The following is a 13,618-nucleotide window of genomic DNA, read 5'->3' on the forward strand; positions in this document are numbered from 1 at the left end:
ACTCCTTGCTCCACACATTAAAAACTCATGTGCAGACAGATTTAGATTTGAAGAGATGGGACAGAAAAGGGTCAACTAATACATCATAAGCTCATTAGTATGGCACAAAACTAGACATCTGTTGTACCGGTTCATTTCAGATGAGCTGGACATAGTATCACTTTCAACTTCCAAATAAAGCAGGGGTGTAAAAGGCATCGGCTTGTGTGTGTCCGAGGACTTTCTCAAGGAAAGACACACCTGTGTTAGAGTGTTTGGGACAGGAAATGTAAACGTATCTTCCTTTCTTTGTCCCTGTAGTTGAGATCACCAATATCAAGTGACCGGGTAAGCAGCAGCTGGGCACCCTTGGGTCCAGATACCACAAGAGTGTTTACGTCTGCCAGTGTGTGTGTGTGTGTGTGTGTGTGTGTGTGTGTGTGTGTGTGTGTGTGTGTCCACTGGGGAGCCAGCCAGACGTCCTAAGTCTAATATTTCCTCTCAGGAGGGCAAATAATGCAGAGAGGCTTCTCCCTTTGCCTGTTCTGCCTTTATTCTCCACTTCCCCTGCTTCTCTTTTCAATGACTAAATCTCCATTGAATAGCTTTGCGTTTTCTTCTCCTCCGCTCTGCTCTGATCTTTTCTTCTCTTCTCCTATTCTACTCTCTCTCACAGTTATGTCGTCCTTCTCCTACTTCCTCTGTCCACAAAGCTGCTGATACAATCACAGGAGTATGTTTAAGTTACTTTCTGCTGTGAGCTGGGGTTAGCATCAAGGGACCAAGCAATGATATTCGTCTCATAATAACTTCACTATCATGAGGATGAAGCTTTATGGACATTTCAGTGTCCTAGCAGAGACATCCACTGAGGGGATTGATCTGTTCTTTATCTTTACTTTATTCAACTACACATACTTCTGATGAGTGTCATGTTATTATATTATCTGTCACTCTAGTCCTTGTTCTGTGTTATCCTGCTTTTAATCATGTTCAGTATATGATATGGAGCCTGGTTATACATATTCCTCTATGATACTGACATACTGACTGTCTTTGATGCCTTTATGTTAAATATTCTGTCAGTTTTGTGTTGAGCTGCAGGTATTATCAGAATAAGAGTTTCCCATATTCATTTCATTCTGTTCTGGACCCCCCCCCCCCCCCCTTCTTTGCACAGTGCATACTTTAAAAAAATTGGAGCTGTTTAGATATTTAAAAAAATATATATATTTCCTATCCTTTATATTTTCTATAATATTCATGCATTTACATATAGAGGATTAAAAGTAAAATGCCCTCCCTGACATTAATTCCACAAGATGTGCTGCTCCAGCTGCTGCCCCCCCAGTCTAACGATGGCCCTGTAATAAAAGTTAATCTAGAGTTTGGTTTATGTCAACACACATTTATTGTGTTTTTTTTTTTTTTTATTGACAGCACAAATTCTTTACTAGCCTTCATCAAAAGCACTACTAATGACCACAGCCACACAGAGTATATTACTACTGATAGAAGCAAACCCAGTAGTGTCCATGTGTTAGCTTTGAACCACTTCAGCTCTACATTTACACAGTCACAAATGAGAGCCAGCACGCCGACTTCAAACACACTTTTTCAAAACTGAGCTACACACACTCAAACACACACACACACACACACACACACATACACACACAGACACACACACACACACACAGACACACACAGACACACACACAAACACACAGCTGCATTTTAAAAAGTCAATTAGCCTTTGAAAACTTGACGACTACTCACTTTTAGAGATGGGAAGTGTACCCTCCAGAGCTCTGACATCCACAGCATAATGCCATTTATTAAAAAATATTATCAAACTTAATATAGGAAATACAACTACTCAGCACTTTATCTAACTGTTAATTATAACATCACATCTCTTAATGAAAACCCACTGTGTGTGCGTGTCTGTCTTAATGAATACACTGTGTATTTCTCTGTGAGTGTGTGTGTGTGCATGTCTATGTATGTGTGTGACTGAAATCAAAAACAAGTCCTTTATTAAATATGAAATCCACACCTGTTAGGGACAACTACCTTGAGGATAATGAATAGGTTGCATATATGCGCACACACACACACACACACACACACACACACACACACACACACACACACACACACACACACACACACACACACACACAAACCATTTCACAAAGATATTTGCACATATTCTTTTTTGTGCATACATTTATATCATACATGCCCACTGACCTCAAACACACACACACACACACACACACACACACACAAAACATGAAACAAATGATTGCTCAGCTATATTATCATCATTAATTAAATTAATTGGCAGGACATTCTTTTGTGTTTGGTGACCCCTCTGCCACCAACCCACTTCCCACTACCTGATAGTGTGGGGGTGTACATACACAGCAAATATGCCTGTGAGAGAATGACTGCTTTGCTGTGATCCTGGCACATTGTTTCCCTTTTCTTTTGGCTTTTTTCCCCCATCCCCTTCTCTCCCTCTCTCCCTCTCTCTCTCTCTCACTCTCTTTTTGGTGAATTAAATATCATTAAACATCATAATTAAATTGTATACATAAATAAAATACCATAATACTATTAAAACAATGCATCCTATTCACTGGCTAATGAGATGCACTGCAGGGTTGTATTTTTTTTTTTTTTTTTTTTTTTTTTAATATTGCTGCTTATATTCTGGTATAAGCCATTATGACACAGCTTTACAAATCAGAAGAATAATTTTCACACATTCTATCATTGAACATTGGTAATAATTATTTGTGTGAGAGGAATTTTTCTCTTTGGGTTTAAAAATAATAATATAACCGAAGCGAGTCGTCTATGATCAGAACATTTGTGAATTCTGCATTGTTTTGTTTTTTTCCCCATTTTCTCTCAAACAATAGTAACAATAGAATTGTTCTAATGTTCCCTCATTAACAAAGCACACTGGCATCAACTGCTGCTCATACACTGTAATTTGCTGAAAATTCAACAAGGTCAGAAAAACAAAAGCAGGCACATCTTATCCTCTTTCTCTCTCTCACACTCACACACTCACACACACACACACACACACACACACACACACACACACACACACACACACACACACACACACACACACACGTATAAACACACACAAATACCGGCAGAGTCACAGGAGGAAATCAGAGGTGCATCACATGGCTGATTTTGCATTTTGAAGGAACAAATACAGATCCTGATTTTACCACAGAAAATGTTTTTTTGTATCTGACTAAATTAAGCAGAAAAAAGTACCATGTGTAGTAATAAAAAAAAAAGGTCCACCTTATGTTATTTTTTAAAAGGACTCAAATAGGACATCAAGAAGTGAATCTCGGTATTGAAAGCAATTCCAGACTTAATCTCAATGTTGTGACTGTGGTCTTGGAGGCTCCACAATCTCAGTCAGTGGGTTAGGGTTAGGGTTAGGGTTAGTGTTCAAGGAGACAAGAAGGAGGAGGATTGAACATCATTTTCTAAGCTGTCTAGATTCAGAGATAAACTTAGAATGAAACTAGAGAAAAGTGTTTCGACACCATGGAATAGTGTAGAGGATGCCCAGGGACATTGGTCTTGGCTGGATGTTATATGTATCTATCCTATGAATAATGCATATCATTCAAACTGTCAGATTATCATGATCAATACTGTAGTCTTTCTGTGACTGACACACAGAGATAACCTACTAACTCATAATTGCAGATTGCTGACGGTGTAGCATTGATATGTATGTGAATGAGTGTTCATTTAATACTGTTGTGATTCAGCAAACTACTGCATTCTGCTTGTTAACGAAAATGCCATCATATCAAGCCCTCTCCGTGTTAGATAAACAGTTTTGATTGGCCCCACCCCGGCCAGGTCATCTGGAAGTGTGTGTGTGAAGGGGAGGGGGACCAAACGCATCTGCCAGAGGAAATAAAACATGAGCTTGCAGATCCATCTGGTCCCCAGGCTAGAGTCAACTGTCAGACAACACTAGAGAAATGTGAAGCTGGGGTGGTTGTTAACAGAACCCAAATAAATTATGAACCCGCTCCTCTGACATCCACACATACACAGGAAGTTCAAAATAACAGCTGACAGGTTTTAAGCACAGAGAGGGAAAGAAGAGAGAGAGAGAGGAGAGAGAAAGAGTCAGGGTGATGTCCTACCATTGTCGCTGTCAGACTTGTTCTCATGCTCGGTGTCGGTCAGAGTCAGCACTGAGTTGGAGCGGCTGGACAGGCAGGAACTCCTCCCAGATGATTTCCCCAGACCCCCGCGGCCCCACAGCCGCATGGCGCGCTCTGGTGACATCACAGCCTGACTGTCAGCATCCAGGTCTTGGGGTGTACCGACTGAGAAGCCACGGTGGGGTAGACCCATCTCGGAGCAAAAGGCCAGGCCGCGACGTGATGGCGGCTCACAGATTCCCAGCTGACGAAGACTGAAATGCTGACCTGAAAGACAGGTTTGGGAATTTTCTTGGAATTTGAATATTATTAGAGATACAGTGAAGAAAGGAAAACATGCACTGACAGAGACCCTAACATGCATGAGTTTACATTCATACTGTCTCCAAGAAGAAAAGCCTGCATTGGAGTGAACAGTCAAACTTGACCCTGGTTTGGGAAATTGTGGTAAAGCTCTCAGGTAGGATGATAATAATAATTTTTAAAAAATATTAGTATTTATCCATAAAAGATCATCATGAAACATAAGCAGCAGCCCTGCAGTCAGCCCAGACAGAGAAGGTGAATACTTATTGACTAGATCCCTTAAATCCAATTTAGTCATTACAGGAGAAGAGACAGATTACAAGAGCTTTAAGCCTGGAGACGATTAAGACAGAGTAGAGTATGAAGGTGGCGCAACACGTACTAGGGTGCACATCTTTAACATCAAACATTTTAATCATTTGTACTCATATATATTATGTGTAATGTAGTTTTTTTTTTTTTAGGAATTGTGCCGGTAACATCTGACAGGGGGGGGACCACCAATGGAAATCAGCCCTTGGCTGCAATTGGGTGCATTTCCGTTTTTAGTTCTCTGAAAATGTATAATGATGTACATTGTCCCTGTGGAGCAATAAATAAATAAATTATTACAAAATGCTTCATAGATCCTCCTATACGATAGATAGATAGATATACGTCCATGTTTAATAACATATAAAGCTTACTGTAAACTAAAGAGAAAGGATGTAAGACTGAAACAGAGGTTATTTTGAAGCATCAGAAAAACACGTTACAATATGCAGTTGGATTATCATAATCTGTAAGAGGTGCCTCACTTTTTACACTACTGGAATATTAGCAGATTTTTGTGGAACCAGTAATGTCATACCTCAGTTATGGAAGGCTCACCACTATTCAAAGATTAGTGTCAGTTTGAGATGATGGGGCTGATTAATGACATACAACAATAGTTATTGATTTACTCATTTTATCTGAGGTTGTTGAATAACATACTATTTTTATTTTGTGAAGTCAATTTTAAAAAAAAACTGTATATTGTATTAATTTTTAGTATATATCTAGTTGTGTATAGTTATTCCTAAGTGATGATAAAAGTACACACTGTAGCAGTTTTAACACACACTTAGTATATATATATATATATATATATATATATATATACATATAGTGTGGGCCTCTTAACCGTCTCTACACACACACTTTAAATATTTGCAATAACAATCTCAACTCAGGTATATTATCACTCAACATCAATATCTATTTACTTTTGTACATAATATTACTATTAGTTACTGGATTTTGTACGACTTTTCTTAAATTGGTTTTGTACTTATTATAATTATTGTTCTTTATTATTTTTATTGACACTCATTACAGTCTATTTTGCTGCTGCAATATTGTACATTTCTCCATCGTGGGACTAATAAAGGAATATCTTATAATGCTGGAAATAAGTGATAAATAATGTAAATGCAAGACAATTTAAAAAACAAATTACAAATGACTAAAGAATTATTGAAATGATTTGCTGATACATTTAGAATGATGAACTGCCTACACAATCTGCTTTGGGTTTTTTTAGAAACATAAATGATGCATATTGGATGCAAGGATTTAGACCTTTTTGAAATGACCTCTAAGACATTTTTGAGAATATAGTTTATCTAAAACAAAAAAAAGAACACATTTAATACTGGGTTGTTAAGCAGGGGTGCTGTTCCTCTATTCTCCAAAAATTGCTTCTTGAATATTTGAAAACATGCAAACTTTGGGAAATGATTTCATTAGTGGATTATATATTCAGAATAATTTTCATAATTTTAATTTAATTTCAAAAGTCATCAGGAGTAATTTTTTCACATCAACTGGAAATAGGCTGAAATGAGGTTCAAACTACATATGTGATAATCCTTTAAAATATAAATGAAAAGAAGGCAAACACATTATCTGTAAAATCTCAGTGTGTGCCTCTTCATCTTTAATCAGCAAATGAAAAGGGAAATTATAAAAGCTTTGCGTAATTAATGGCACAACAAAAGATAACGAGCGCTGCCGTTCAATTAAAACTTATATTAATTTTAAATGAGCTCCAATTAGACCAGGAGTGAAAACGAAGGTGATAAGATGTTTGAGTAATTATGATTTTTTCATTTGTCAAATATTGACGTTGTGTTTATTGGTGCCGGAGAACAATAGAAGCATTTAGTGGTTTAATATGCTATTTTACCCTCACTTCTTATGACTTACACTATTTTATATACACTATATCTATTTCCACTCACTCATTGATGGTTCCAAAAAAAAGTTTGTATAAATACACCTAAAATATCAGCAATATAAAACTGCATCAAAGTGACCAAATGACTTAACATTATTTACAGAAATGATTAACCCTTCTTTACTGCATGTAAATTTTATGATTTATAAATCTGATAATTAATTTAATTCAATGTGTGACTGAAAAACTGAATGCTTCATTGAACACACATTAGGTTTTACCCCAGCTTGGTCATGCATTAAATACACTAATAAAGCTATCTTATTAATGACATTTTAATCACATATTTTAAAAACCTATTGAGAACCAAACATTAGTTAATAAAATAATAATAATAATAATAATAATAATAAAAAAAAGCAGGAAGCACTGAACTTGACCTTTTCAGGAGTTGATGGTAAATACACCAAGATGACATTTAGTTGGGACATTTTGCTTTACGTGTGCACAGTAAACCAAACAGAGGAAGTGAGGGGCAGCATCCAGTACGTGTCAGTGCATGTGTGGGTGTGCTTGGACTCTCACCTTGTCTGGTATAATCATCCTGTTCACGATTAACCATGTCCTTGTGTCCCTTGGTCGTCCCGTACAGTAGCCTGCCAACAACCAAGGACAACAGTCAGCTGTTGCTGTGCTATGATAAAGCATAGTTCTTCAGAAAACACCCTGTGGAAGTCACTGTACCTTCATTGTATCCTTATGTTGAGTTCGTAACTACAGTACCAAGTCAGTTTAAAGGCCGTGTAAAGTGAATTCAGACATTTTCTTCTAAACACATTAAATAGGTCATAAATGTATTTCTAAAAAAAGGTGTAAAAAGCATTTCAACCATTTAGATTTGAATTGTGGAGCTAGGCTTCACAAACTGTGTTTCAACATTTCTGTGTTCAGGATTTAGTGGGCGGGTCTGCTGTTGTAGAGGTAAACAGTAAATACATTCAGCGCACTACTACTACAGTTTACAGGTAACCAGTTAGCGGGCGCGTAGGTGGGTAAAGCGCATGCCATATACGCAGCCGACCCTGGTCCTTGCTGCATGCCCCCCCCCCCTTCTCTCTCCCATGTTTCCTGTCTATCTACTGCTTAATAAATGCGTCTATGCCAACAAGTTAGCCAGTTAGCTGAGTTAGCCACCGACTTAGCCGCCGCGCTAGCTGCCGAGTTAGCTGCCGAGCTAGTCGTTGAACACACACACACACACACACACACACACACACACACACACACACACACACAAACACACACTCGCTCGTTCATGTACGCGCTGTACCACACACCTGTCATTTGTCACGCTGAGAAATGATAGATCCCAGGGCACATCCCAGACATCCCAACTCTCCTGCATATTGATAGCGGCTCACTGACGCAAACGAGATCCAATCTCCAATCTCCCGGCATCTGGAGTGAACGATCAAGGGTGCACGCTAGAGCCCCCCACCCCACCCCACCCACCCCGAATCTCCCGTCGGGGGGGGGAGGGGGGAATCTCACGCCACACTTTTCATGAAACTTGAGAGCCATGTATTTGGCGATTTTTTTAATCATTCAAATTTGGCAGGGTGGTTAACAACACACTTTTCTGTGGTATGTCAAACTCAGAACACATATTTCTTCTTTAAAGTACAATTAGGGATCAAACAGGACAGGTTGTCAGCAAATACAGTAAAATGCCAAAGATGTCTCTAGACAATGTGCTGCTGTTCATTAACTGTACATCTCCAGTATTTTCATCAACCTACAGCAGATCAGCTTACAACCAAATCACCTTTTATCAAATCTGATACCTTTGACCTGGATATTCAAGTTCAATAGGTAGGCTAATCATTAACATTGGCTACAGAGTTTGTAGGTTGTACTTCTCATTATGTCACATTCAAGTTTTATGCTGTTAATCATCGATTGTGTTAACCATGCCAGGATTATTAAGCAGTCCCTCCAGGAGTGTTTTTCTGATTATTGCAGTCAAAAATGTTCTGCAGCAGCTTTTCAAAATTACTGTGATACAATGTGCAGTGTTTTATGGGCTTTGTTTGTGATAAAATCGGGGATTGGGAGGAATTATGAAAAAAATAATAAAAAAGCAATTTTTAAAAAGAAACTATCAATGAAGAGTCATGTATAATCTTTGATAAAAAGCATGCTGCATAAGACAGAAAGAAGTGTATTTCAGTGTTATTCTTGTCTTTATTTTCTAAACATAAGAACCACATTCTCAAAGTTATATAGAAAAGATAATACTGCACTTGAGTTCAATTTATAAACCTTCATTAAACTAACTTCACCTCATCATTAACAATAAATAAAATCAGTTAATAATTCATACCATAAAACACTTCTTTCACTACCAAGGTGCTGATGTCTATATTTAAAGGTCCATTCTGTCTATCTTTGCATTCTTCTGACTCACTGAACAGAAACTTATTGAGAAACATTTGGGTATTGTTTTTCTCTCTGTATGGCACTACTGTATGTTTGCAGGTAAGATTTATTCATCTTCCATTGAATGCACCTGAATCCTTGCTGAATAAAAGCTGTCTGTTGATTTGACCATTTAGCAAAATTGCAAGATCTTTTAAATTATTGAATTTGCGTTAATTATTGCAGTCACAATATCACAATTACCTGAAGGGACTGATTATGAGTCACTGTCTGCTATGAGACTGGAAAAACATCACAATGATTAAAAAAACATAACTAAAGAATCAGTGCTGGCTAAACTAGACAATTACTGATAAAGGATGGCTAAAAAGCTGTAATTAGTGGTAATTTAAAAAAGACAACAGGGAATTAACTGACATTAAGTCCAGCAAGTCTTAAATATGTACAACCTGTTTTTCTTGATTTACATATGCTACATGCTCTAGTCTGATGGGTCAGTCAGTATTAGCATAAACACACAATACCTTAATGAAGGAATCAAATAATTGTGGGCTGACAGTTCAGTTCAGTGCTACAGTCATATGGTTTGAAATAAACATCATGTTTAAAACACATGCTATGCTGTCAATGTACCAGACTTGAGTATAATACTGTAGTTTTCCATTCACTGAGAATAAAGCAGAGATAATGTGGCTCAATCAATAAGTATCTATTCATTCATTCAGCATCTGCTATATTGCATACAGATTGTTATTTCACACTGGATGTACATTCTGTCAATCAATATGGAAAATATTCTAGCTTCTCAACTCAACTGTATATGGTATGGTATGGTATATGTTTAATGTCTGCAATATTCTTTTTCAAATAGAAAGCAGAGATGGAAATGAAAAGAAAAAGTAAGAATCATTACTGCACAACATCAATAACCCACCATTCATGATCTGTAGGAATGTGAAAATATTGTATCAAGGTTTGGCAAATTATTATCTTTTTTTTTTGTGTGTGAAAAAAACTGACGTGTTTGGATACAAGACACATATCAAATATTACCCACTGGTTTGAAAAGCGTAGACTGTGTGTAATGTCAGTTCTAACCTGGTCTGGTCTTGGTGCTGGTCAAAGGCCTTCAGTGTTTCACTGGAGGAGTAGGACTTCTGAGTGGGGACCCGGAGTCCGTGGGAGCCAATAGCACAATCTTCACTGTCCCCTGATGAACCTAGCACAGAGAGATACACAAAGACAAACACACAAACAAATCAGAAAAAATATACAAACTTGCATAAACACAATCATTCATGATGTATTCATGTACATTACAACATCTCTGTTTTAATTTGCACTTATGCAACTCAACAATCTTATTATATGCCCCAATGAAAGACAGACTTCACATTTCTGGAAGCTGGATATGTATAAGATGTTAAACACAGTACCAGTGCAGTCTGCTGGTTGAGTGGAAACAATATATTACCCACCTTAGCAAACATATTGGTACTGTGCATCAATTCTAAACACACATGGCCAGATGCACGAATGGTTTTATGCTGGTTTTCAAGCATGTCTGCTGTATTCATCCAGCAGACCCAGCAGCCTCTCCTCTATCATATACATTTAAGGGAGGACCACACAAATAGCACACAAATAGCACACATGTGAACAGAGGCTGATTATGTATTCACTGGATTTGCACTTTTTCTCTGCCTCTCTGTAAATGAAGCATAAACAGTAGAGCCGTGAGGGAGGCTTGATTTCCCCACGACAAAAAATAAAATGAACATGCATTAAATAAAACGAATTATTAGACACAAACAGGCATTTATTAATGAACACAGCATCTGATTTATGGAGAGTTTTGGTTTGTTCATTAAACTTGAATTTGAACACAGCATTAATAAACTATAAACATCACTACAGGCTGAGCCCAAACTTTCCTTTTTTTCCTAAGATATTTATAGGAGTGTTTGGCTGCATTTAACTCTGTATTAACATCCATATCAATACCATATGATCCTCCTCTCTTGGTGGCCTGTGTGTATTTTGTGTCGTATTCATATTTAGATATATGCTGAGGATTATAATATAATCATTTTTCTATCATATTTTGAGTTTATTTCTAGTGGAGTTGAACCTCAAGCTAAAGTATATATTTTGTAATCAATATCACAGTGATCTCATGGAAATCCTGCTGCTAAAACACACCTGTCAGCTCTTCTTCTCTGGCAGTGTGCTTCTAGAGGGCTGAACTTAGATCAGTCCAGCAGCTGACTGCACAATGAGCTGCAGTCTTAGTGAATCAGATGCTGAATGCAAGCAGTTCGCAGACTCATAGACAACCTTAGTGCACATTTAGGCAAATGCCATTCTCTTATTCTCACTGGAGAAACACACCGTTCCCACAGCGTCACACATCATCCCACTTGCAAATAAGCACATGTCCCAGAGTTCATTTTCTTTGGACTCCTAGCATCTGTCTTGGTGGGGTATTTAAAATGAATAATCTCTCAGTAATTCCCCTCGGTCAGTGCAGGAAAAGCTGGAGACGCTGAGCACCTCCAGATGTAGAGCCCTGCAGTGACACATCAGCTCTGTGCCTCTGTTTGCATTCTAAGCCAGTGTGTGTGTGTGTGTGTATGGCCAGTGCCTCTTACAACCACACTGAACTGATGTCTGACAAAAAAGGCACTGATCAGCAAGGGGGAACCACATATTTATTTGGGCAATACAAATCTTGTGTTCTTTTTTCACCAGTTGTGTGAAACATCTTCATCATTCACACCCAACATAAATGTAATCTCTCGTGTGTAAGTGTGTAATGGCGCTTTTCCACTACACAGTTCCAGCACGACTCGACTTGCCTCGGCTCACCTCGACTCGCCTCGGTTCCAGGAACGACCTTTTCCATTACAAAAAGGTACCTACTCAACGTGGGCGGGGTCGTCATAGCACGGCTCTGCGATACTGCCGTGACTTCGTTTGGAAATGGAGGACAATGGAGGACATGGAGGCAGTGGTGTACTTGCTGCTGTATGTGGCTTCCTGTCACACACAAAGCAACAACACTGAGCCGTATGGCTGTAACACTGTTGCTGGTATTTAAAAATGTCGGGTTTGATTCTTGTGTGGGACGGCTCATGACTCTTCTAGTGACTCTCTGACCAATCAGTGGCCGGCAGTCTGTTGACATCACATATAGTATCAGCTCGGCTCGCTTGGAACCTCAGCAGAGCAGGTACTAAAAAAGTACCAGGTACCAGGTACTATCCCTAGTGGAAACGCAAAAAAAACCGAGGTGAGGCGAGCCGAGCTGAGTCGAGTTGTGCTGGAACTGTGTAGTGGAAAAGCGCCATAAGACAACAGGTGGATGATTTATGAATGATAACGGATCATTTATTTGTTAAGGAGACAGTTTCACTCACTCCAAAACATGCCTTTTAGTGAGTGAGTGAATGAGTGAGTTAATAGATACTGTACACCAATGAATGCATGAATGAGTGAGCAGAGTGAGTTGTCTCACCGGTGTACGGCCCCTCCTTGTCCCTGCGGCCCTTGGTGAGTGAGCAGTATGGACGTCGCTCTTTCACTTCCATAATGCTTCTTCTTGTGCAGCTGGCAAACATACAGGCATGCTGCTATACAGCTACATAGACAGAAAGACAGGCAGGCAGAGAGAGCTGGACAGACAGAGAGAAAGAGAGGGAGAGAGAGAGAGAGAGAGAGAGAGAGAGAGAGAGAGAGAGAGAGAGAGAGAGAGAGCTGGGTCGTTGGACTCCACCTGCAAACACACACAAAAAGACATTGTTTTAAGTCTGTGGTCCTGTGGTGGCTTGATTTACAAATCAGTGTGTGATCGGTATGATCTGCACTCAGACTCAGCAGCAGCACAGTCAGCTGTTGTGTTCACTCCTGTAGTTTAATGTGGATGCTAAAGAGAGGCAGCATCCTGTCACTGTTTGTTTATAACATTTTAACATGAGCAGAGAGGCAGAGTCATTCATTTCACTCAGGTTATATAGACATTTTGATTTGTGGGGTAATGTCATTCAAAATCAGATAATCACATGTAATGTTGTCTGCCTCTATTCATTTGGCTTATTAATGACTCTTGTGTAAATTGATTCTTCATTCATACATGTAATGCAGTTTGCCATTTTACTGAATAGCTCCCCCACCTACAGATTTCCATTAGTATGGAGGTCACAGAGCTACCTCATGCCCTTTACTGTACCTGCATGTCAAACTGCACTGACATCTAATTCTATTCATTACATTGTATTGGAACATTTAACTGTTAATTGCTATTCATGTATCATGCAAATGCTCCAATCAATGTAAATGAATAGCTGGCTCACTGTTACACTTGACAATAGCCTGTTCATCCCTCATCTTTAAGGCTGTCTCTGTCATTCTGCTCCTGTTTCTAAAACTGAGCCTCCCAAACAACAAAGATAATGATGTACAGATC

The 13,618-nt window shown here is 38.7% G+C and overlaps 1 protein-coding gene across 5 annotated transcripts in view; it reads right to left on the bottom strand.

Annotated features, from left to right (window-relative positions):
* The window catches only part of tenm3 (teneurin transmembrane protein 3), a 237,767-nt gene extending 225,024 nt beyond the window's left edge, over positions 1-12,743 (bottom strand). For 3 of the 5 annotated variants that reach the window (XM_053329158.1, XM_053329151.1, XM_053329165.1), the window contains exons 1-4: positions 12,671-12,743; positions 10,252-10,372; positions 7,300-7,370; positions 4,188-4,475 (exon numbers count right to left, since the gene is read on the bottom strand). In XM_053329158.1, the coding sequence (XP_053185133.1) occupies positions 4,188-4,475; positions 7,300-7,370; positions 10,252-10,372; positions 12,671-12,743 (553 nt within the window). The remainder of the gene's footprint in view (positions 1-4,187; positions 4,476-7,299; positions 7,371-10,251; positions 10,373-12,670) is intronic. The other 2 variants (XM_053329180.1, XM_053329172.1) reach the window with 1 other exon arrangement.
* Positions 12,744-13,618: the final 875 nt, after the last annotated feature.

This window comes from Scomber japonicus, chromosome 2 (assembly GCF_027409825.1).
Source record: "Scomber japonicus isolate fScoJap1 chromosome 2, fScoJap1.pri, whole genome shotgun sequence".
In the NCBI taxonomy this organism is placed as follows: domain Eukaryota; kingdom Metazoa; phylum Chordata; class Actinopteri; order Scombriformes; family Scombridae; genus Scomber; species Scomber japonicus.